Here is a 21,540-nt window from a genome sequence, read left to right as displayed (position 1 = left end):
CACAACTCCGTCAAGTTATCTGTCCAAGTCGCAAAGTGCACCCTCCGGCTTTTGTGTACTGTAGTGTATATTGATTGGTCAATTGATTTGATTGGTTGATTAGTTTTGGTGTCGTTTACCAGCAATCATGGCAGGCGGTTCTGTTTCACGTTGTGTTGAAGAGCATCGCCTCAGGGTCCTGTAGAGTCGAGTTTGATGCGGGTGAACTACATAAGCATCTCAGAGTTACGATTCGGAGTTGAGCATTTTTGTTTGTTTGTTTTCCCGTTATGCTCCAGAACCTTTTTACAAACTTCTAGGATGTTTATTGATCACACCGGACGTCTTGAGGCACAACTCGATCTCAGTGTTAAATCCGGAAATCTCAGAAAGTAGGGACTCGGAATGATGTCATTCCTCTTGACCTCTGTCAAAAATTCCGAAGAAAATGGGAAGAATAACAAAACGGACAGGGACATTTTCACGCTCTTCCCTGGTGTGTGAGATGTATGTTCAGCTCATCAGAACGATGCATGTATAAGAGTGTAATATTGTCTGCATGTTGACAGATCTATAGTAAATTCATGTGTAAATATACGGTATACCGTCATGCTGTGGGCAGCCATGTTGGATCGACGTCACTTGCTGAACTCGGCGTCAGGGAGACCATCCCGTGTTCCTGAGCTGAGAAGGTTTATAGCTTTTCCTAGTCGATTATGAAGTTACAGCTTGAGCATTATCGGTGTACCAGTCGACGTGTTTTACTTTTTCCCCTAAACACAGGTTCCAGCTAGCTTGGCTACGTCCCACTCCGCTTACTGTTCTTCCTGAAAGCATCTAGTTGAACGCGCTCTCTCTCCTCCCATACCATCATGTGGAAATGCTCTATTTTCTCTCATAGGATTTTGTGGAAACAGCCTTTGTTCTCCTATAGCATTCAGTAGCAATGCTCTATCTCCTCCCATACCTTCTAGTGGAAACGTTCTTTCTCCTCCTAATACCATCCATTAGAATTGCTCTCTACACCCATACCATCCAGTGGAGATCAGCTCTATCAGCGTACATTTGCAGTTCAGGAACCTTTACAGGAGTTTTTGGGAACCTGGTGATTTTTTCACTGCTTGTCTAGGAATCAGAGGGGGGTGGAGCCTAGGATCCTGAATGTATCTAATTGGTCAGATTGTTGATTGGTGTTGATTGGTGCTAAAAAGTGATTACTGAAGCGCATCATTTATTATCAACATGACATATGAGACACGGTATGCATTTTAGAATCAAATGTTTTGTGTGTGTGTGTGTGTGTGTGTGAGCAGCAGCAGTAGGAGGAAAGGGGGAGGGGCTAGTCCCAGTTGTATTCTGGTGACCATTTTAATTTCATTATTCATCGCTCGGAGCGGTTCATTCGGAGTGCACAAGGTGAGGCAGGGGTTATCTTATAGTAAAGAGTTCACAACAAACACACACACACACACACACACACACACACACACACACACACACACACACACTTACACACACTACCCAAGTGACCTCACACCTCTTAGGCTGTCTCTCCCTATCAGGTTGCAGTCTTCTGTCTCTCTCTCTCTCTCTCTCTCTCTCTCTCTCTCTCTCTCTCTCTCTCTCTCTCTCTCTCTCTCTTTCTCTCTCTCTCTTTCTCTCTTTCGCTTTCTCTCTCCCTTCTTCTTCTTCTCTCTCTCTGCCCACGGCCTGGCGTCTGTTTCGACCTGCCTGATCACAAGCTGCATAAAAATACTCTGCCCTCGAATCATCCTTAGGCTGTGAAAACACTCCTCATGTGTGTGCTTTAGTGTTTTAAGTGTGTGTGTGTGTGTGTGTGTGTGTGTGTATGTGTGCATGTGTATGTGTTAAGATTCCGCTACTGTCACTGGTGTCTTGTTTCACAGTGACGGAGCGCTCGTAAATCCGTCGCTCTGTAAAAAGAAACCCCGACATCAACACTACGATTCATGTCACGTCAGTTTATAGACAGAAGTGTGCAAGTGTGTGTAAGTGTGTGTGTGTGTGTGTGTGTTTAGAAATTGCTGTGTGTGTTGACATTTGAACCCGTCCGAATTAAGGCACTAAAATAGACGTTTTATTTTAACGGCGGTTCCTGAATCGGTTCGAATACGGGCCGCGAGGAATCCGATCGAATCGATCACATGACCGTACAAAAAAGCGAGGACGTCACGTGCAAACACACGTAATAAAAATTGTAAAAAGTCGCAAATTCGCTCTTCTTGGTCATTTTGAACAGATATTAATTTTGTGATGTCCATTAATCCCAGACCTCTAATGACATTTTTCGCGGTTGTTGTAGTTCTTTCTTTCCGGGGTCCAAATATAATTCGCTGTATCACGACTACAAATGAGACCAACATGCAACAGCCAATCAGCTTTCTCTTTGACTCTCTCTTGGATTGTACCACAAACGTAACGCGGATTTGAATTTTTAGCTATTGGGAAGTGCGAGATTAGCGATACTTAAAAAATGTATTTAGGGCTCTGTTACGGCCAGTTGCTAACAATGAATTTGTGTGTTTTTGATATAATTAAAACTTTATTGTTAATGGTCTTAAAAAGCTCTTAAATTTTGTGCAACCTGCAGAAACCCCGTTATAGTTGCACTTCATGTAAAAATTGTTCCAATGCTTTTGGACCAATCAGAAGTAAGAATTGAATGTTAAGTATTAAATATATTGCAAAGTCGTTATAGTTTAAGTAATATGTCTAGATGGTGTGTGTGTGTGTGTGTGTGTGTGTGTGTGTGTGTGTGTGTGGGGGCAACTTTTGTTCTTAAGCTATGCTTGACCTTGGGTGTAACCCCTTGACCTACACCTCTTCACCTCCATCTGTCGATGGATTTTGGTGTATGTATATATCTATAAATGTGTGTGTGTGTGTGTGTGTGTGTGTGAGCCATAGCTACGGGCCTATTTGCTTAAATCCATGACTCAGCAGCTGCTGATGGACTGAGTGTGTCATACTCGACTGAAAGCCAGTCCTGGTTAAACCAAACAGAACCACCGAACAGTTGTCTCATTGTTTCTCTTCGTCTCTCGCAGGCATGAGCCATGAGCCAAAGTCGCCCTCACTAGGCATGATCTCCACGGCGACGCGCACCACGGCGACGGTCAGCCCGCTCACGCCGTCACCCCTCAACGGCTCCATCGTGGCCAATGGCAGCCCGGCCGCTCAGTCTGCTCACTCCGGATTCGCCGCCGCGCTACGCAAGCTGGCCAAGCAAGCCGAGGAACCTCGAGGTAAAAAAAAAAAACCTCCCCGAACGAACCCTTGACCTCTGACCATGTACGCGTATCTCTGTGGGTCAGTCTGCTAATGGCTCGTGAGTGGAAATGTGGCCGGAGTGAATTAAGCGCCGCTCCCTCGGGACGCTCGGTCGCGCTCGATGACCCACTTCAACTCCAAACGCTGCAGCGTGGACTTACTTCAGCAGACACGTTTATGCACGTCATATCAAGACGCTTGTGTGTGTGTGTGTGTGTGTGTGTGTGTGTGGTGTGTGTGTGTGTGTGTTTGTGTGTATGTGTGTGTAAGTGATGTGTGTATATACAGCTTTTTTTTGCAACTTGTTCATACTCAAGAGCATTTACTCTGTATATGAATGAATGAAAATCAGCTTCATGAGCAAGCCGGTGGCGACTGGCGACTGTATTACCCGTTCATTACTTGGCAAAGACTCCGGATTTTATCCTCGGTTTATAGGAATCGTTTAGGATTTCCACAATTGGTCTCAGACGAACAAATCGTGTGCACAGTATGCCTCTGGCTTTATATGGAAGTTTGTGGGCGTGGCTAAATAAACACTTGCATTTTGGAAAAATGTGTGAGTGTTAAAGAAAGGCTAGTGGTGTGTGGGTGATGAATATGTGTTGATGTTATCAGCATTACCATCATGTACAGGAAGGGGGTGGCCTTGTCCTGAGCTTCTGGCTCCTGCCCTTTTAGAAAGACAGAGCGGGGCAGAGAGAGCAGGCGTGGGGGAGGATCTGGCTCCGGAACCATGCTGAGTGGAAGGATGGCGCTGGTGTGTCTGATTTTAGCTCTGTCTCCCCCCACGCAGACGCATCGAGCACCATTTCGCGTAATACGATGGAGGTGTGTGTCGTGAAGTCCGACATGATTTCCCCACCGTTTCGGACCGCTCTCTAGCGATTCACCCCACCGAGCAGGGTGGGACCTAGTGCTCCGAGCCAGCCACCCCTGAATCTCTGCTCTTAATCAGTCATTTTCTCTCTCTCTCTCTCTCTCGCTTTCTCTCTCTCTCCTCCTTTTCTTTCCTCCTTTCCTCTCTTTCTCTCAGACTGGAGCCGGCTCTTGCCTCTCTGCTCCCTGCTCTTTGATTTATTACTCCCTGAAGAGAGCACATAACCCCAATCTTTTACAAATCCACCCTCGCAGACACTCACTCCCACTGTTCTTTCGCTCTTGCGCTCACACTCCTGTTTCACAACACACAACACACACACACACACACACACACACACACACACACACACACACACACACACACACATACACCTACTCAGCTATACACCATCTTTCTCACTCACTCTTTCTTTCTCCGTTCCTTCCTTCCTTCCTTGTTCTGTCTGTATTTCTGCTATTTGCTTTGCTATGTTGCGCTTCCTTATCGTGGGTGTGTGGCATTTAAAAACAGACCGCAAAGGGAAACAAGCACACACACACACACACACACACACACACACACACACACACACACACACACGATGCATGGTAAAAGCAAATAGCACAAAAAAGCGTAAGGTTTTTCAAAGAAATCTTGTGAATTATATTAATATTATTATAGTTTTTACAATCGTGACATATGGTCTTGTGGCATTGACAAAAAGAAAGGAGGCGGAGTTTATTAAAAGCACCGTACAGGTAGAGGTGACGCAGTGAGAGAGTGTGATCGAGATGCTTTGGTCATGTGCAGAGGAGAGACATGGGGTAAATATTGAATGAAGAATGATGAAGATGGAGGAAAAGACGAAGGCCAAAGAGGAGATTTATGGATGTGTCGAGGATAGACACGCAGGCGGTTGTTTTGAAAGAGGACAGGGTAATAAGGAGACGGACGATCTGCTGTGGCGACCCCTGGCAGCTGAAAGAAGAAGAATCGGAAGCAAGGAGATGAAATAATGATCCAGATTGACCTTTCCACATCTACATTATCACGTGTAATTTTTACAGCCGAGGCTCACTGATGCACGTTGATGTGTTCTGATTGAACAGACGAGCTCCTGTAGCTCAAATTGCTGAAGACGTTCATGCTATAGATGCTCGAAGGGTCACGACTGTTTTGCCAGCAAAAGTGGGGCACAATATTAGGCAGGTGGCCATAATGTTAAAACCTGTTGTGTGACCTCCAGTCATAAACGTTTGCTGCGTTCCACCGCCAGCCTCCATTTAGATTTCCTGTGTCTAAGCTGATAAATTCTCAATGTGTAGCGTTCATCTCAGGTATTGATGAATAATAGCAACCCCTGGCTTCATCTTCCTCTTCTTCTTCTTCTTCTCCTCGCCTCCATTATTGCAGAATAGCACATTGTGAAAAAGTTTCCTCTAACATGCGTAAAGCAGCCTGCGCTATTAGGAGTGAGGTTAAAGTATTAGCACCCATGTCTTCTTGTTAAACGGGCTCCCTCTCTTTATCCCCGGCGCCAAAAATCGGCGTACGAGTCGAACTCGTATGCGTAAAAACTCGTGGAAACAGAGATGCACCGAGTGAGTCGTGTAAATCCCCTACGGTGCCTGGCAGCCATTACCCTTTTTAGCATACGCTCTTGTCTTCCAGCATATGCGGTGCATCCTGGCCTTACCGTGCCCTGGACTCCTGCCGTGCCTGTGTGTTCCTGTGTGTGTGTGTGTGTGTGTGTGTGTGTGTGTGTGTGTGTGTGTGTGTGTGTGTGTGTGTATTACTAACACACTGGCGTTGATTTAAGCTCAGCAGCCTGCTTCACTCCCACACAGGCATCACACTGAGCGGCGAGACCCGAACGCTCAGCCTTTGATGAAACGGTGAATCACAGCACTGCGATGATCACTGACTAATTATGACTAATAGACAGAGCTTATGTTGTGGCTCGGCTCAGTTAAAAAGTTGTTTTCACAGGAAGGAGGAATGTTTACAGACTCACGGCTCCGGCGGCGGTGAAAACCCGCGACCGCGAAACCCGATCTACATCCTCCGAGTCCTCCGCTTTTTCGCGTCTTTCCGATTATTGAATGCTTTCGCTCTACAGGTGCGCTGCTGGTTATCTGTCTCCTTACAGCCGGAAAAGAGGGAGGGAGGGAGGGAGGGAGGGAGGGATGATAGAGAGGGTGGGATCAGCAGGATAAAGAGTAGAGGGATGAGTGCAGGCTGAAAAGAGAGAGATAGAATAGAGGTGGAGGAGAGGGAGGAGAGATGACATTGGCCTGAGGGCTGCCTCTGTTTTTGTGTAGCTGAGGGAGACATGAGGAGAGCAGCCAAGCAGCACTGACCCCTCCATCTGGAGCAGGGAAAGGATCTGTCTATCTCTTTTTCTTTCTCTATCTGTCTCTTTCTCGCACACACACGACACTCATGCACATGACACACACACACACAGTTTGAAACGCTCCAGATCTAGGAGCCACACTAGATGCTTTTTGGTTCCTAATAGGAGCTAATGTTAATATTCAGTTTTCAAAACTTTGGTCTGTTTTTTTTTTTTTGTCACCAAAGGAAAACTTTTTGTCCCTAATGTCCAAAGGTTCAAAATACAGAGTGAGTGGAGATAAAAAAAAAAAACGACATTTATCTGTATTTATTGATTAATGTAAATGTTTGCTCGTTTCACAGGCATAAATTGTGAAAAATTATTATTATTAATATATTATTATTATTTTTAAACATTAAACGCTAAATAAAAAGACAGATCCTGTTATTAGACGCCTGTTATTATACGTGTATAAAGGAAATTGCGAAAGAAAAATAACTTTTGTAGTTAGAGGCCGACCGATTCAACGATTTTGCCGATTAATCGGTTGATTGCTAGAGCTATCTGCAAAAATCTATACCGATAGTTTTTCCGGTTCACTGTCTTCAAGAGAGCGGCCTCTAGAGGCGACTTACTGATGCCAAATGCTGGAAGTGCAGGAAGAGCGCTATATACTATATTTATTATTTATTATTATATAATTATATTTATTAATTCATAAATTTATATTTATTTAATTGTTTAAATTTTTGTGATAAAAAAAGGAAAATGGAAATAAATATGAATATATTCATTAATAAATATAATTATATAATTATTTAAATATAAATAATAAATTTAGATTTTTGTGAGTATTGTTTTTTATTTTTGTGAGTGTTATCAGCCAGTACGAATAAAATATCGGTCGACCTCTACAATGGACTGTGTGGGCCGACATTTCTTCAGTTCCCACTTACAGATTTATGCCACTCCCTATTTGGCGCATGTCTACGGCCTGTTATTAAACAGATATAGAGGAAATTAGGAGGAGAAATATCACTAGTAAGGATGTAGGAGAGATACAGCTAGCTTCCTTTATTAATCTAATCCAAGTACAAAGCTGAGCAGGTCAAACAAACAGCCGTATTTTACACCGGAAAGAAAACACAGTGTACAGGCCACGTCTGAGATACTGTGATGTCACTGTAAAAAGAAAAACACCTAAAAATTGAAGCAGTGTCACTTCCTTTTTCTAGGTGATTCTATGTTTTTAATGTTCCGTTGGAAAACTACCCACACGTCCAAACCCAAACACACACACACACACACACACACACACACACACACACACACACCGTTCCGTTCTTCTTGTGTTAAAGCATGCAGAGAATGATCCCACCATCCAGCTGCTTCGCTCTCTGTGCCACACAAACAAGCACGACGCGGACCTTCCCGAAGGCAAGCTCACGCGCTAATGGCGTGCCTTTGAGTCTCTGTGTGGGTGTGTGTGTGTGTGAGGGTGTGAGGGTGTGAGGGAGAGAGATTCAGATTAGCAGGCCTTTGTGTGTTGTTGGCAGTGCATGACCAGAGAGAGCATATGGAGGCAGGCTTGGAGCGCCGCTATGCACACCAGGTGTGAAATAGCCTGTTTAATTAAGTGCTGATGTTGTTCTAATGCAGGACGGGAGGGGAGTGTGTGCGTGTGCGTGTGTGCGTGTGTGTGTGTGTGTGTGTGTGTGTGTGTGTGTGTGTGTGTGTGTGTGGAGAATGAGAGAGAGAGAGAGAGAGAGAGAGAGAGAGGTGGGGTTAATGGGAAAGCCCACAGAGAGCAGAGATGCACATTAATCAAACCAGCACAGACAGTCTACACCTCTAGCCACTTGGTTTCTCCCTCATCGTCTGGGTTACGCTTTCGAAATCTTCGCAGGACTACCCGTCTCCGGGTTTGAAAATCCGTAATCACGCCATCACTCGGTATCGCTCGGACGTTCACCGACGTTGAAAATAAAACAGTGTATTTTTTCCCTCGTGCATATTTGGTCCAGTGACCCGATTGTTGTTTTTTCTTTCCGTATGTCATCAAACGTGCAAATAAAAGCAATCACGGTGGAGTGACGTGTGTTAGTGACTTTCATTGTGAATTACTTGTTTTTTTGGGGGGGGGTTTGCATTTACCGCCTATTTTCCTCACACACCTTCCATTTTCACAAAAGGCTCAGAAGTATTTGGACGAATGCTAAATATTAGGATTATATTCACTACTTAAAGGTAAATTCTCCACAGTATTGACTGTATAGACATCACCAAGCCTACGTATGTTTACTGGGATCGTGCAGGATTTCATACACAGCCAGAGTTTTCAGTGTAATCAGCGTGTCTGATCCTACACCGGGATGAAGCGTGACACTGTAACAACCCTAGACATCTTTTTCTTTCGTATTTGTAGCATCACAAATCCAGAGTCCAAGATTTGAGGAGAGCAGCTTGAACAGGACATTGATTTGAATGCTATTATCATAGCATGTCTCCGGACGAGGTTCAGAATGTTGCACGTGCCACGGAGAGCCCCATCTGCCGGTGACACCGGTGACGTGTCCTGACGTTCTGGATCGATGCAATTCATGCATGGGACCTCCAGAAATTTAGCAGGAGCTTTAATCCTTATATGAGGGAAACCCCATCAGGAAGAGTGTTCAGATATCCTTTTTGAAAGAGAGACGTGATTGAGGAACAGCCAAAAGATATAAAAGTATTTTAAAAGTTTGGTCAAAGAAATGGAGATAGATAACTTTATAATTGTCTCAAAGCTACAGCTGAGATGTATTAGGAGTCCAAACTATTGGCATTATCCACATATTGTCCTGTTCCATGCGTATGAGGTATCGGATCATTCCGGCCCAAATGTTAGGACTTCCTCAACAGGAAGTAGTGGAGAATCTGTACAAGGCTGATTGATTATGGGTATAAACACTGTACGTTTATCCGTAATGAAAGGCAAGGACAAACTCCCTGAGAATATATGATATAACCTTAAGAGGAGCCAGAACACCAAATATCCAGAAATGATAGACATTGTAGTTCCAACATAAGGTTTTCAGCTGTTGGACACTTGAATGAAAAACCTTTAATGGGAACTGTAACCCTAAACCATTGTCCATGCTAATTACACTCCAATTCCATCTTCATGGTTCCAGACTTATAACCCTCAACTGCAACCTGATGGCTCTTTAGGCTGCTCATATGCAAGCGAGTGCCCTCTAATTTAAAGAGAACTTCATCTTGAAAGTCAAGTCAAGTTTATTTCTATTGCGCTTTTCACAACAGACATTGTCTTAAAGCAGATTTACAGAATTTAACAGTGAAGGTGAACGATTTGTGTTTATCCCTGATGAGCAGCCATGGAGACTGTGGTGAAGGAAAAACTCCCTTAGATTTTATGAGGAAGAAACCTTGAGAGGAACCAGACTCAAAGAGTGACATCAAGAGTGTGATCATAAATCTTTAAACACTACAGAACACTGGAGAGTGAGAACTAACATGAGCACTGGAGTGTGTGATTATGAGTGATGTTCTTTCTACAGTCTTCTACAGTCATTGTGGTTATAAAACTAGGAGCTACTGAGCAACACATAAAATAGCTCAACACTTGCGATCATCACAGATCCAACACCAGCTTCTCCATGCCAGAGCCTTTAAACACTCAAGGAGGTCCAGTGTCCGAACTCCACATGAAGAAGGAAGTTGGGAATTAGGGTAGATCTAGGAGGTCCAGACAGGGAGGTATCTCAGGATCACGTGTAGCTTGACGGAGAGGGAAATGGCATAAGGGGGAGACATGAAAGTGGATTATTAGGTATCTTTATTGTTATAATAGTTAAGGACACCATGCAGTGAAATCGGAGACGTGTAGGGACTCTGGGAAGCCTAGCTGCGACAGCGTGACTAAAAGAGAGAGCCAGGTGTCAATAACACCGATTTCATCGTTCACACGTTTAGAATTACTGAGCACATTTTGATTCCGATTTGCATTTATATCAACTGACAGCTGTGACATTCCGATTTTTGAAATCGTGTGTACTACAGGTCCGGCTTGACAAATCGATTTTTAGATAGATTAGATTAGTATAGATAGAAAGTACAAATAGATTAAATAGATAGATTAGACATGTTTTAATATTGTCATCAAAGAAAAGAGCATTGATCAGAAGCCTGGTCGCTTCCCAGGACTTTTAAATAAACTGTGTGGTCCCTGGTAGAAGAAAACGACGGATTTACACCACGTACGTAATCCTGAGGTTTGCGTGTTTTTCTCGGATCAAACGTCTCATCTCTGCTTTTGTCCGAAGAAACATCTGAGTGTGTAGGAGGACGACGAGGAGAACGACACGCGCCATCCGACTGTTTATTTCCACTCGTTCAGTATTCTGCTCTTTTAAAGTGTTAGTGTCGCATTTTATTGCTTTCCCTCGTCCTCTTCTCCTGCTGGTGAAGTGTGACGCTGCTGTATTAAACCGCTTTGCGCTCCGAGTGTGTATCGATTGTCTTGAGTGAGCTCGGCCAGACTAATGGCTGGGAATAGGCTACTAATTGCTGGCATGCAGACGCGACACACTTCCTTTTCAGTCTCGCTTCACGACATCCTGTCACCACCTCTTATCCTCTCACCTCTCCTCCACGTTCTCTCGGTCATGTCTTTGTCTGCTCAGTCATTAAGTAATTGAAATAACCCGATTGCCATACAGATCATGAGACAGTTTTTTTTATCTTATTTGTAATTACTACAGCTCTCTTGGATTCTCAGATCTGATTGGTCTGATCGTCTGACGTCTGTCCGTCCGTCCGTCCGTCCATTCGTCCGCCCACCTTTCTGTCTGTCTGTCTGTCTGTCTGCCTGCCTATCTATCTATCTATCTATCTATCTATCTATCTATCTATCTATCTATCTATCTATCTATCTATCTATCTATCTATCTATCTATCTTTCTTTCTTTCTTTCTTTCGATATCGTCAGTATCAGAAATTCTGTCTGAATCCTTTGGACCTGAGAGGAACTGACCCCAGCGTACATATCAGAAGTAGTTTGTAATTAAATTTCCACTTGTTACAAAGAACTCATTCCTCCTGACCACGTGACCGGTTGTGTCTGGTGTTTTTGCACATATTAAACAAAATATAATCGAGAAGCTCCGGGTCAAATCCGGATCCGACCCGACGCAGCACGAGTTTTTTTTTCTCCTGTCCAGAGCAGCGGCAGGTTAAAATCTGCCCATACATCATTCATGACAGCTTTCAGTCTGCAGCGACTCTGTAATTACTGCATCCAGCAACCTGGCAAATGCTACCTCCTCCTCCCCTTCCTCCTATTCTTCGTTTCCCTTCTTCTTCTTCACCTTCTCTATCGATAGCAGGCTTTGTCCTTTATGCTTTTAAAAGCCTTCTTTAGAAATGTCAGCTCTTAATGGTCTTTCCCAAGACAGAGCACTTTTAATGCATCGTGTTATTGTAATACTGCACTGCATTAGATAGCTACTAGGAGAGCTGTGTGTGTGTGTGTGTGTGTGTGTGTGTGTGTGTGTGTGTGTGTGTGTGTGAAAGAGAGAGAGTGAGTGATGGTGGCTGTTTCAGTTACATATCAGCAGATGGCTATCAGAGTAACATCAGGCGAAGAAAATCATCCGTATTCGCTCGTTGGTTCGCTCCCTCAGGCTGGTTTTCACTGTATGTGGGACACAAGGTTACCAACAGAATTACAGTTCATCTGATTTCATCCTGGTGTATGTAGAAGTAGATGTTTTGAAATGGATCATTGGTACACATCTCCTGCGGCTTCACGAACCTGGAATTCAGCTCATTGGGTTTTTGGTGCACAAATGAAACGCTGTGATCAAGTGTGCGAAGTTCTGCAGGAATCATGGCCCCGTCATGGCCTGGTCATGATCACGCTGCTCATCGAGCAAAGCGTTTTCTCTGCATTTTCACTTTCATAAGGGTCTTCAAAGTAGCGCTTATTTGAAGAGATAAAGATCCTTTGATAATTTTAATCTTTGGATCACTGATCGATCGTTTCACCTTGAAATTTTCGCTTGGTTAAATGTATATGAAGGTTCACTTTACACTAATTATAACACTATGAGAACACTGATGATCTCTTCATCATGGCACTTGTTAGTGGGTGGAGATATTTATTATGCAGCATCTGAACATTTTGTCCTCAAAGTCGATGTGTTTGAAGCAGGAAAAATGGGCAAGCATAAAGATTTGAGTAAGTTTGACCAATTGTGACGTCTAGACGTCTGGGTCAGAGCGTCTCCAGAACTGCAGCTCTTGTGAGATGTTCCTGGTCTGCAGTGGTCAGAATCTATCAAAAGTGCTCCAAGGAAGGAACAGTGGTGACTCGGCGACAGGGTCGTGGGCGGCCGAGGCTTATTGAGGCACGTGTGAAGCGAAGGCTGGTCCGTGTAGTTCCGATCCAACAGACGAGCTCCTGTAGCTCAAACCGCTGAAGATGTTCATGATGTTTGATGGGTCACGAATGTTTTAGCAATAAAAGAGGACCAACACAATACAGGCAGGTGGTCATAATGTTCTGATGATCAGTAGCCATAAAGTTATGTTTGGTCTGTGTATGTTTAATTAAAATCTATATTAAATTGATGTTTTGAATCGTTGAGAAAATGCTGCTGGTAAACAAACCAAAACTGTCTGATATTTAAAGTACTTCAGGAGACTTGATGGCAGCTTCACACACTCTTGGCATCTCATGAAGGTGACACCTGCGATTCTTTTCCAACAAGAATTTTGCCACAAATTTCTTTCTGAGCACTTGGCTTCAAAACCCCTCGTTGGTCTTGTTTTTGGAGTGAATTTGTACACAAACATTAACAGTTTTTTTGTGTCAGAAAAAAACGAGGCTTTTTCCGTGTTCACAATTTCGAGTCAGTCATCACAGTGTTGTAGTAACGGAGAAATTTAAGCGGCGATGTGTTGTTGGTTTTTTTGTTGTTTTTTACAGTGCAGACAAAACACTTTGTGTTCACGCCAGTCGATTCAACTAGCTGTTAAATTTTACCTCGCTGTTTTAGCTGAGATACAATAAACCAAAGGGGCGGGGCTTATTTCTGGGCCAGGACAATGTAGGAAAATGTGAACAGGATTTCAATTCAGGATTTTTGCCTCAGGATTTTAGCATTTTTCATTGATGATGGTATTTAACCTATCTAGAAACACCTTTAAGCGACGGTAAACGCAAAAAAATTCCACAATGACACATTTTTTTTATTTGCATGCAAAACTGATGTTCACGTTTTATTTTACACAAGTATTTAATCCATAAAGTGTTGGATTTTGAACTTCTTGTTCAGATCAGTGTGTGTTTTTTGGTTTGGTACACCATCGTTTGATCTGGGTAATGTGTTACTGACTGAGGTGTTTCTCAGATTTCTGTGTTTGTGTTTAATGAAACTGCTGTATTTGTTTGCCCGTGTGTGTGTGTGTGTGTGTGTGTGTGTGTGTGTGTGTGTGTGTGTGTGTGTGTGTGTGTGTGTGTAACTAGTGTGTGGGTGTGCATATGGCAGCTCTGAGAATATGCGGTTTCCTGTGTGTGTTCTCACTTTAAAACACTAGTCATCGTGCAGCACTTGCAGAAAGCAGAGGGACATCAAAATAAACACCAGCAGGAGAAAAACGATAGTAATCCCTTTCTTTCTTTTCTTCGTCTTTTTCTCATTTTCTCAGCAGGTTCCTCCATCAGCAGCGAGTCGTCCCCTGTCTCATCTCCAGCCACAAACCAGAGCTCTCCAGTGAGCACGCCCAAGCGCGGTCCCCTCGGACCGGTCATTGTGCCCCCTGGAGGCCACAGTGTGCCCAGCACCCCACCGGTAGTCACAATCGCCCCAACCAAAACGGTAAACAACCTGTGGAGGAGCGAGAGCCGCCCGGTACGAGAGGTAACGTCTTTCTCATACACACAACAACGTTTCCTCTACACACTTTATACTGTACTTAAAAGAAATCTGACATTTTGTTTGGATACCTTTTTTGACCCAGTGCGGTGTCCTACAATAAAGTAGAACATGATGTGAGGCGGTGTGTGTGTGTGTGTGTGTGTGTGTGTGTGTGTGTGTGTGTGTTGGGGGGGAATAAGACTGTATAAAAAGCACATGTGGGACTCCTATTTCCTGTCACTTTCCGGTTGCTTTTGAAAAGCTCATAGTGATTCATATGAACTATGAATATTATATGACATTACACAGATTTCCAATATTGCACATTTCAATTGACAGATTTAATGCTTCAAAATCAGTTGAAAATCTTTGACTCTAAATCCATTTTTACACGTCTTTACAGTGTCATTCCCATTCAAATTCTTTTTTAATTTTACAGTGTCATTTTGATGAAAAAAAACAAACTCTTTTTTTTTTTTGCATTTACTTTGTACTTTCTAAACAAAAAATCAATTTGTTTTATTTTCAGTGCCATTTCGATTCCAAAATCACTTTTTTCTGCTTGTTTAGTGTCATTTTGATTTGAAAACATTTTTCCCCACAGTTTATGAAATCTTAATTAGTAATAATTTTTTTCAGTATAATCGTTTATAAATAATTGTTTGAAATGTTTTTATAGTGTCTAAATCACTTTGGATGTTTACTGTGTAATCGTAGTTCTACAGTTTTTTTGTTTTATTTCGATTCTAAATATATTTTTATGGATATTTACTGTGAAATTTTGATTCTGATTTGAAATTAATTCCCACACAATGATATATATATATATATATATATAACATAAGCACACTTAACGACACACCCAGAACACACACACACACACACACACACACACACACACACACACACACACACACACACACACACACACACACACACACACTTGTTTGTTGAGGGATTATTGGCTTAACGACATGCCGTGGCAGAATGTCTGTGACATATGCGCCTGTGACACGGCTTCCCCTCCTCACTACGGGAAACAATACCAAAAAGGCCACCGGGGTTGACGGCTTCCACGACGGCCGACATCTGTGCCCCTCCCCCCGGGTATTCAGTCAAGTGCTCTCTCTATCTCTCTATCTATCACTCTCTCTCTCTTTCTTTAATTCCTCGACCTATCTCTCTAGATGTGGCAGGAGCGCTCGCTTTGTAAAAGAGTAAAGAATTACACGCTAATCCTTCTCATATTCACAGTGATGCTAACGGAAGCCGAACTCATTATCTAAAAGACGAGTTTACAGGCTGTGACAGACATAATCTCTTCTCCACTCAGGCTTCATTTTTACCCTCTTTCCTTCGTTCCTCTATTAACTCTGGGTCACAGAATAGGTCAGAGGTCAACATGAGTACGGTTTCGACTTTGCGAGTGGATAAAATCAGCTAAATAAATAAATATTACCATTTAGTTTTCATGTGTTTATAGTAGATCGTAGTGTGTCGTGTTTATGGAAGATTTCTGACTGCGCTTACTCCTTGTTGCACTGTGAAAGTGTGTGTGTGTGTGTGTGTGTGTAAGAGAGGGAAGACAGAGTGTCAATTTGCTTTCGATGAAGGCCGTCGCTGTGGCGCTGCAGCTTGTAATCGCTCCTTAATTGGCAATTTGGATTTATCGCTCCATCTGAGTGACGCCAGTGAATGCTTTTCTGATGCGCACCATTTTGCCATCGCTCGCGAGGGCCAGGGGCAGGCTTTCACATCCATTCAATACTGTGTGAGTGTGTGTGTGTGTGTGTGTGTGTGTGTGTGTGTATCTGTCGAGCGTTTTGCAGATGTAAATAAAACGCATTTTGTTGTAGGTTTAGGTAAGAAAAACAGTCACCATTTTTTTTCAACTGAGAAAGAACAGACACTCAAAGAGCTACCTGTGATAAGCGACATCCTAATTTAATTATTAATTAAAAATAAATACAAATCTATAAAAATCTGAGCACACCAGCAACACTGGGCTGTTTTCGAGGTTTCACTCGGTGTCGAACGAGGTTACGTGGAGGGTCATACTTTATCTCGGGCAGACAAAAGACACAAAGGCGGGGCAGGGCCAGGCGGCAGACATGCCTCGGGCTCCTAACACAACACACGCTTCTTTCATTTTTAATGTGTGCAGGCCCACCACACACCTGCCGGCCCTCTGAGACACACAAACAGAAACACACACACACACACACACACACACACACACACACACACACACACACACACACACACGCACACCACCAGGGGTGACGAGGTTGCTTAACTAAGCGCATTATATTAAATGACCAGTAGGGGGCAGTGGAGCAATCGCATGTGTTTTGCAAAGAGGAAAAAGATTTTTTGCTTAAAATGATTGCGTGAATGTGTTTTATGTCTCCAAGTACAAAATACAAACAAATCTAAACAAATGACTAGAGTGAGATCAGTGTTACTGAGTGTTATTTGTTATTACATTGTTCTGCAAATGTACTGTATCTTAAGCTCTATGTAGAAAAAACACAACAGTGCAGTAATCTTGAGGGCTGCACAATTTTCCAAACCAGCTCACAAACCTCGCTGTTGCCTCAAGGCGCAAAGTGGAGCGCAGCCGCCTTAATGAGGCAGATTAAAAAGCAATTATGACTCGGTACAAACTGCGGCAGGGAGCCTTCGAGTACAGAGAACGAGTACAGAGCGTCAGATCTTGCTCTTCTCTCAAGCGTGCGTTGAACAGATGTCATGTAAAAGTAGAGAAACGCAGATATCTGAACGCCGAGAACGTCGATACGTGCATCCGAGGCTGTGTGTCTGTTTTGCAGGGTGGAAATCAGCTCTCCGAGCGCCTTATGACATCCACCAAACATGAGCTGCTACGGTTACTGCCACAAATAGGAAAAGGAAAGCAGCGCTAATAGACTTGTGTGTGTGTGTGTGTGTGTGTGTACCGTTCAACACCGCCTGATCCGTATCGGTGATACACGTAGGGGGAGGATGGAGGGTGAGGGGGTTGAGATGCCTCTGATTTTGACTTCTTTTGACATATCTGAAGCACTTTTCTGCCTGACTGCACATCAGTGAGTGACCCTCCTCCTTCTCGTCCCCGCGAGCGCTTACAAAGCCATTAGCGGAGCCGGGTACTCAGGAGAGGCAGGAGGGGGTCAGGGGGCACATGTGGGCGCCGAACTGAGGCCGAGTTGCTGCTAAGTGGAGAGCGTTAAACAGAGAGAGATAAAGAGGAACTGACAGCAAGGAGGTCCAAGCACCAGAGGCATTTAATATTACATGTGAGCAGTGTTGAGTGGCGACGGGTCATTGGCTGGGACACAGAGGTAATGGTGCTCTAAATGGGCTTTTCTCCAGAGGAAGGCTGCCAAAAGGACGTCCACACTTTCACACAGCTCTGCTTCAGCGTTCCCTCTCCACCTGTCTTTGTCTCTCCTGCTCAGAGACGCTTATCCGGGCTTTTTTTTAACGGCAGGTTTCACTACATCCATTTCCTCATCTTTAGCGTAACTCTGTGGTTCCTCTTTCATCCTGGAGGATCTGGGCGTTATCGTGTCACATTTTCCCCCTCGACACAAGTTTTTCAATGTGCATAGAAGGTTCTGGTTTGAAGAGTTGCGTGTGGGTTGTAGAGGTGAAGGTAGTAGCTTATTGGTTATATTTGGATTTTAGATCTAAAGGTCGTGAGTTCAAATCTTAGCCACACCAAACTTCCACTACTGGGCCCCTGAGCAAGGCCCTTAGTTGTATGAATGAGATATCCGCTCTGAAAAAAAGGCATCTGCCAAAATGCCACAAATAAATATAATGTGTTGTTGGTAAACAAATATAATAAAGTGTGTAATTAACAACCTTTCCATCACTTCCTCTTGCAGTCAGAGTCGGGCCCCCATGGTGTCAGTCGAGAGCGTTTGGCCCCTGAGGCTCAGGAAAAGGGCGGCCCCTCGGTTCCACCCCACCTCATAGGAAATCCGTATGCATTTGGCCTGACGTCCGGATCCATCATGCAGGATTCACGTTTTCAGCCCCTGAAGTAATTACAGCTTTCTTTAAATATCCGCTAAAAGAATTCACCTGATTTCTGTACTTCATGCTTTACATGCTGACAAACACTGACAGTCTCGTCTTTCTCAATTTTTTCTTTTTCTGAGTAGCAGCCTGCCAAGGCAGATGCCCCATGGCATGCCCCCTGCCGGAGTACCAGAGGAGTACTTGCGCGGTTTCCGCCCTTACCCCACGGCCGAGGACCTTCGCATGCCCTCACTGCCCTTGGGCCTGGACCCGGCAACTGCTGCCGCTGCTGCCGCTAACTATTACCACCCCAGCTACCTGGTCCACCCCTCGTTCTCCCATTACAGGTAACAGCGCAACCTTTTATTCCTGTCGATCTGTCTATCTGAATAATCATGTGAACGTTAGCAACACAGTTCCACAGCTGTGCACCGAGTGTCTGTATCAAGGCTAGTTTTCTAGTTGAAACGTTTTTTTTTTTTTTTTATCACACACCCCTCCATGGACCAGAGCATTATCTGTTTGAGACATCACAAATAGGAAAGTAGAAGAGTCTTATTTGTGACAGTATCACCCCCACATCCCTCAGGAGGATAACACTCTCCACCCTTTCTCTTGATTCCTCTCTCTCTCCCCAAGGATGGATGATCCTTTCTTGTCGGCCCTGAGGTCTCCATTTTATCCTTTAACTGCAGGGGGCGCTTTGCCCCCAATGCACCCGTCTGCTGTGCCCATGCACCTCCCAGGGGTGCGTTACCCAGGCGACCTCAGCCATCCCTCGCTGTCCAGTCTGCAGTCGGAGAGGTATACACACACACACACACACACACACACACACACACACACACACACACACAGATATCTGTCCACATATACACACTCGAACATATTTCTACGTGTTTCGAAAGCTGTTTCTGAATCATCTTTATCTCTCTCTCTCTCTTTTCCTTCATGTGTCTCGTCCGTCCCCAGGCTCCAGATGGAGGATGAGCTTCGCCAGAGAGAGCGCGAGCGAGAGAGAGAGCGTGAGCGGGAGAAGGAGCGCGAGCGTGAGGCGGAGCGAGAGAAAGAGCGCGAAAGAGAGAGGGAGCGAGAAAGAGAGAGAGAAAAGGAGCTGGAGAGAGAACGGGAGAGGGAGAGGGAGAGAGAAAGGGAGCGCGAGCGAGAGAAAGAACGAGAGCGAGAGAGGGAACGAGAGAGAGAGATGGAGAGACAGAAGGAGAGAGCGGCACGAGAGAAGGAGCTACAGGTGTCCAAGGCCATGGAAGGTCACTACCTGGCAGAGCTCCACGCTCTCAGAGGTCAGGCCGAGGAACGAGCCAAGGCTGCCGAGAGACTCACTCCTAACAGAGCAGGTAACACTTACATACCCTACAGCCTGGGCAATGCAGCATGTGCATAAGGGGTCTTATTTTTATCTTATATTAGAGACGGCAGCAATGATTTAAAAGTATAGGTATGGGTATGGGTTAAAAAGAGAAGTTCTCACAGCAGTATTCACTTTATTCACACCTGACCATCACACGTGCATGCTAAACATCACATTCCTAAACCGTATCATACCTAAACTCTTTACTTCTAACACGGTGTGTTTCTTCTCCAGATAAAACCAAAGAGCCCATTCTTCCTGCTCCTAAGCCCATCCAGGCAGGCCTTCACCCTTCATTAAGCTCCACCCACCACCCGGTGCCCACCCTGCTCTCTGCACATGGCATTTACCTCAGACCAGGAGGGACGGGACCCGGGGTTTTGACGCCTGCCATGATCCTGCAGCAAAATAACGAGGAGGAAAGGTGGATGGCTCGGCAGAGGAAACTACGGCAAGAGAAAGAGGACAGACAGTACCAAGTGTCAGAGTTTCGCCAACAGGTCCTGGAGAAACATCTAGACATCGGTCGGCCAGGAGATGCGCCCGAGCTACGGAACGAGGGGCCCAGGTACAGACGCTCACCTTTGAAATGTATCGCAGGGTTGGGGCGCCATTTGTAATGTCCCAAGATACCTTCAGTGGATTTTAACACCTCAGAGTCCTCCATGTAAATGAGAATGATGATACTGTATTTTTTAGTAGTTTCTTAGAGATTATTAAATGTTCATCAGATTTGTAGGGGAGTTAAAAAGGGCGTGTTTTCATGAGGACATCAAAAGCATGTTTCCATGGTGACACCAATCTCAGCACATGGAGTTGCGTTGAATCAGTGTCTAGTTAGGACGTCACACTGTTCCTGGTGTCAGTGATACTCTGGTTTTTGGCATCACTGCAGGGTAGCTGTTTGATGTGTGTGTGTGTGTGTGTGTGTGTGTGTGTGTGTGTGTGTGTGTGTGTGTGTGTGAGAGGAAGATTGTCACTGACTTTGATATCATTTGCGGAAGTGACTGTTTTGTGTTTTCCAGGCTTTTTTTTTTTTTTATCTTTCCTTTGTATTATTTCTTGTTTTTTTCTAATTTCTGATTAGACAATCCTCATTACACACACATCATTATTACAAAACACCAGTGTTGGGCCGTTTTTATAACACCTGTGTTGGGCCACCAGTGTTGGGCCGTCTTATTCCAGTCGTTATGATGCCACGGCTTTAGAAACCATCAATATTATGGAGAGACGCAATATAACTGAGCGCTACATCACAGACAGGAATCTCATACAGCGAGAATGAATGCCATAAAGCAAGAAACCCAATGAACACAATTCAGCACCACCCGCATACATCATCTCTAGCAGAAGCATCGATATTAACCTCAGCAAATAATTCTGGGTTTTCCCTGCATTTTAATGCATTTTTATTCCGTGAATTGGGATTTGAAATTGTTTGTTTTTGTGCAAATTCTACGGGAAATGAACGTCTGTCTCGTATCTGTGTATCTGCGACCAAATAAATTTTTTCTCCTCTGTCAGTCATTGTGGAATTAAAAAACAGTTATTAAAACCACAGGAATACATTTGAGCCTGAGCACTTTGCTACAGATGTGGGTTGCGAGCTCTGACTAGTGCGCTCTCTGAACAGCCAATCAAAAGACGTGAAAATGACAACCTTGTTGGACGCCTGTTAGATGGCCCCGGTTTTGGCAATTCGGAATCTTGGTTAAAGCAACAGCTTCAAGCAACATGGACTTTTCACTAC

At 44.2% G+C, this 21,540-nt stretch overlaps 1 protein-coding gene across 4 annotated transcripts in view; it reads left to right on the top strand.

The window, feature by feature from the left end:
• Positions 1-21,540, top strand: part of gse1b (Gse1 coiled-coil protein b) — a 221,858-nt gene that overhangs the window by 193,645 nt on the left and 6,673 nt on the right. For 2 of the 4 annotated variants that reach the window (XM_083552817.1, XM_083552819.1), the window contains 7 exons: positions 3,048-3,245; positions 14,184-14,395; positions 18,283-18,440; positions 18,562-18,765; positions 19,058-19,222; positions 19,391-19,773; positions 20,022-20,355. In XM_083552817.1, the coding sequence (XP_083408943.1) occupies positions 3,048-3,245; positions 14,184-14,395; positions 18,283-18,440; positions 18,562-18,765; positions 19,058-19,222; positions 19,391-19,773; positions 20,022-20,355 (1,654 nt within the window). The remainder of the gene's footprint in view (positions 1-3,047; positions 3,246-14,183; positions 14,396-18,282; positions 18,441-18,561; positions 18,766-19,057; positions 19,223-19,390; positions 19,774-20,021; positions 20,356-21,540) is intronic. The other 2 variants (XM_083552818.1, XM_083552820.1) reach the window with 2 other exon arrangements.

The sequence above is a fragment of the Silurus aristotelis genome (genome assembly GCF_946808225.1).
Source record: "Silurus aristotelis genome assembly, chromosome: 10".
NCBI classification, from domain to species: domain Eukaryota; kingdom Metazoa; phylum Chordata; class Actinopteri; order Siluriformes; family Siluridae; genus Silurus; species Silurus aristotelis.
This window is presented reverse-complemented; position numbering and strand designations above follow the sequence as displayed.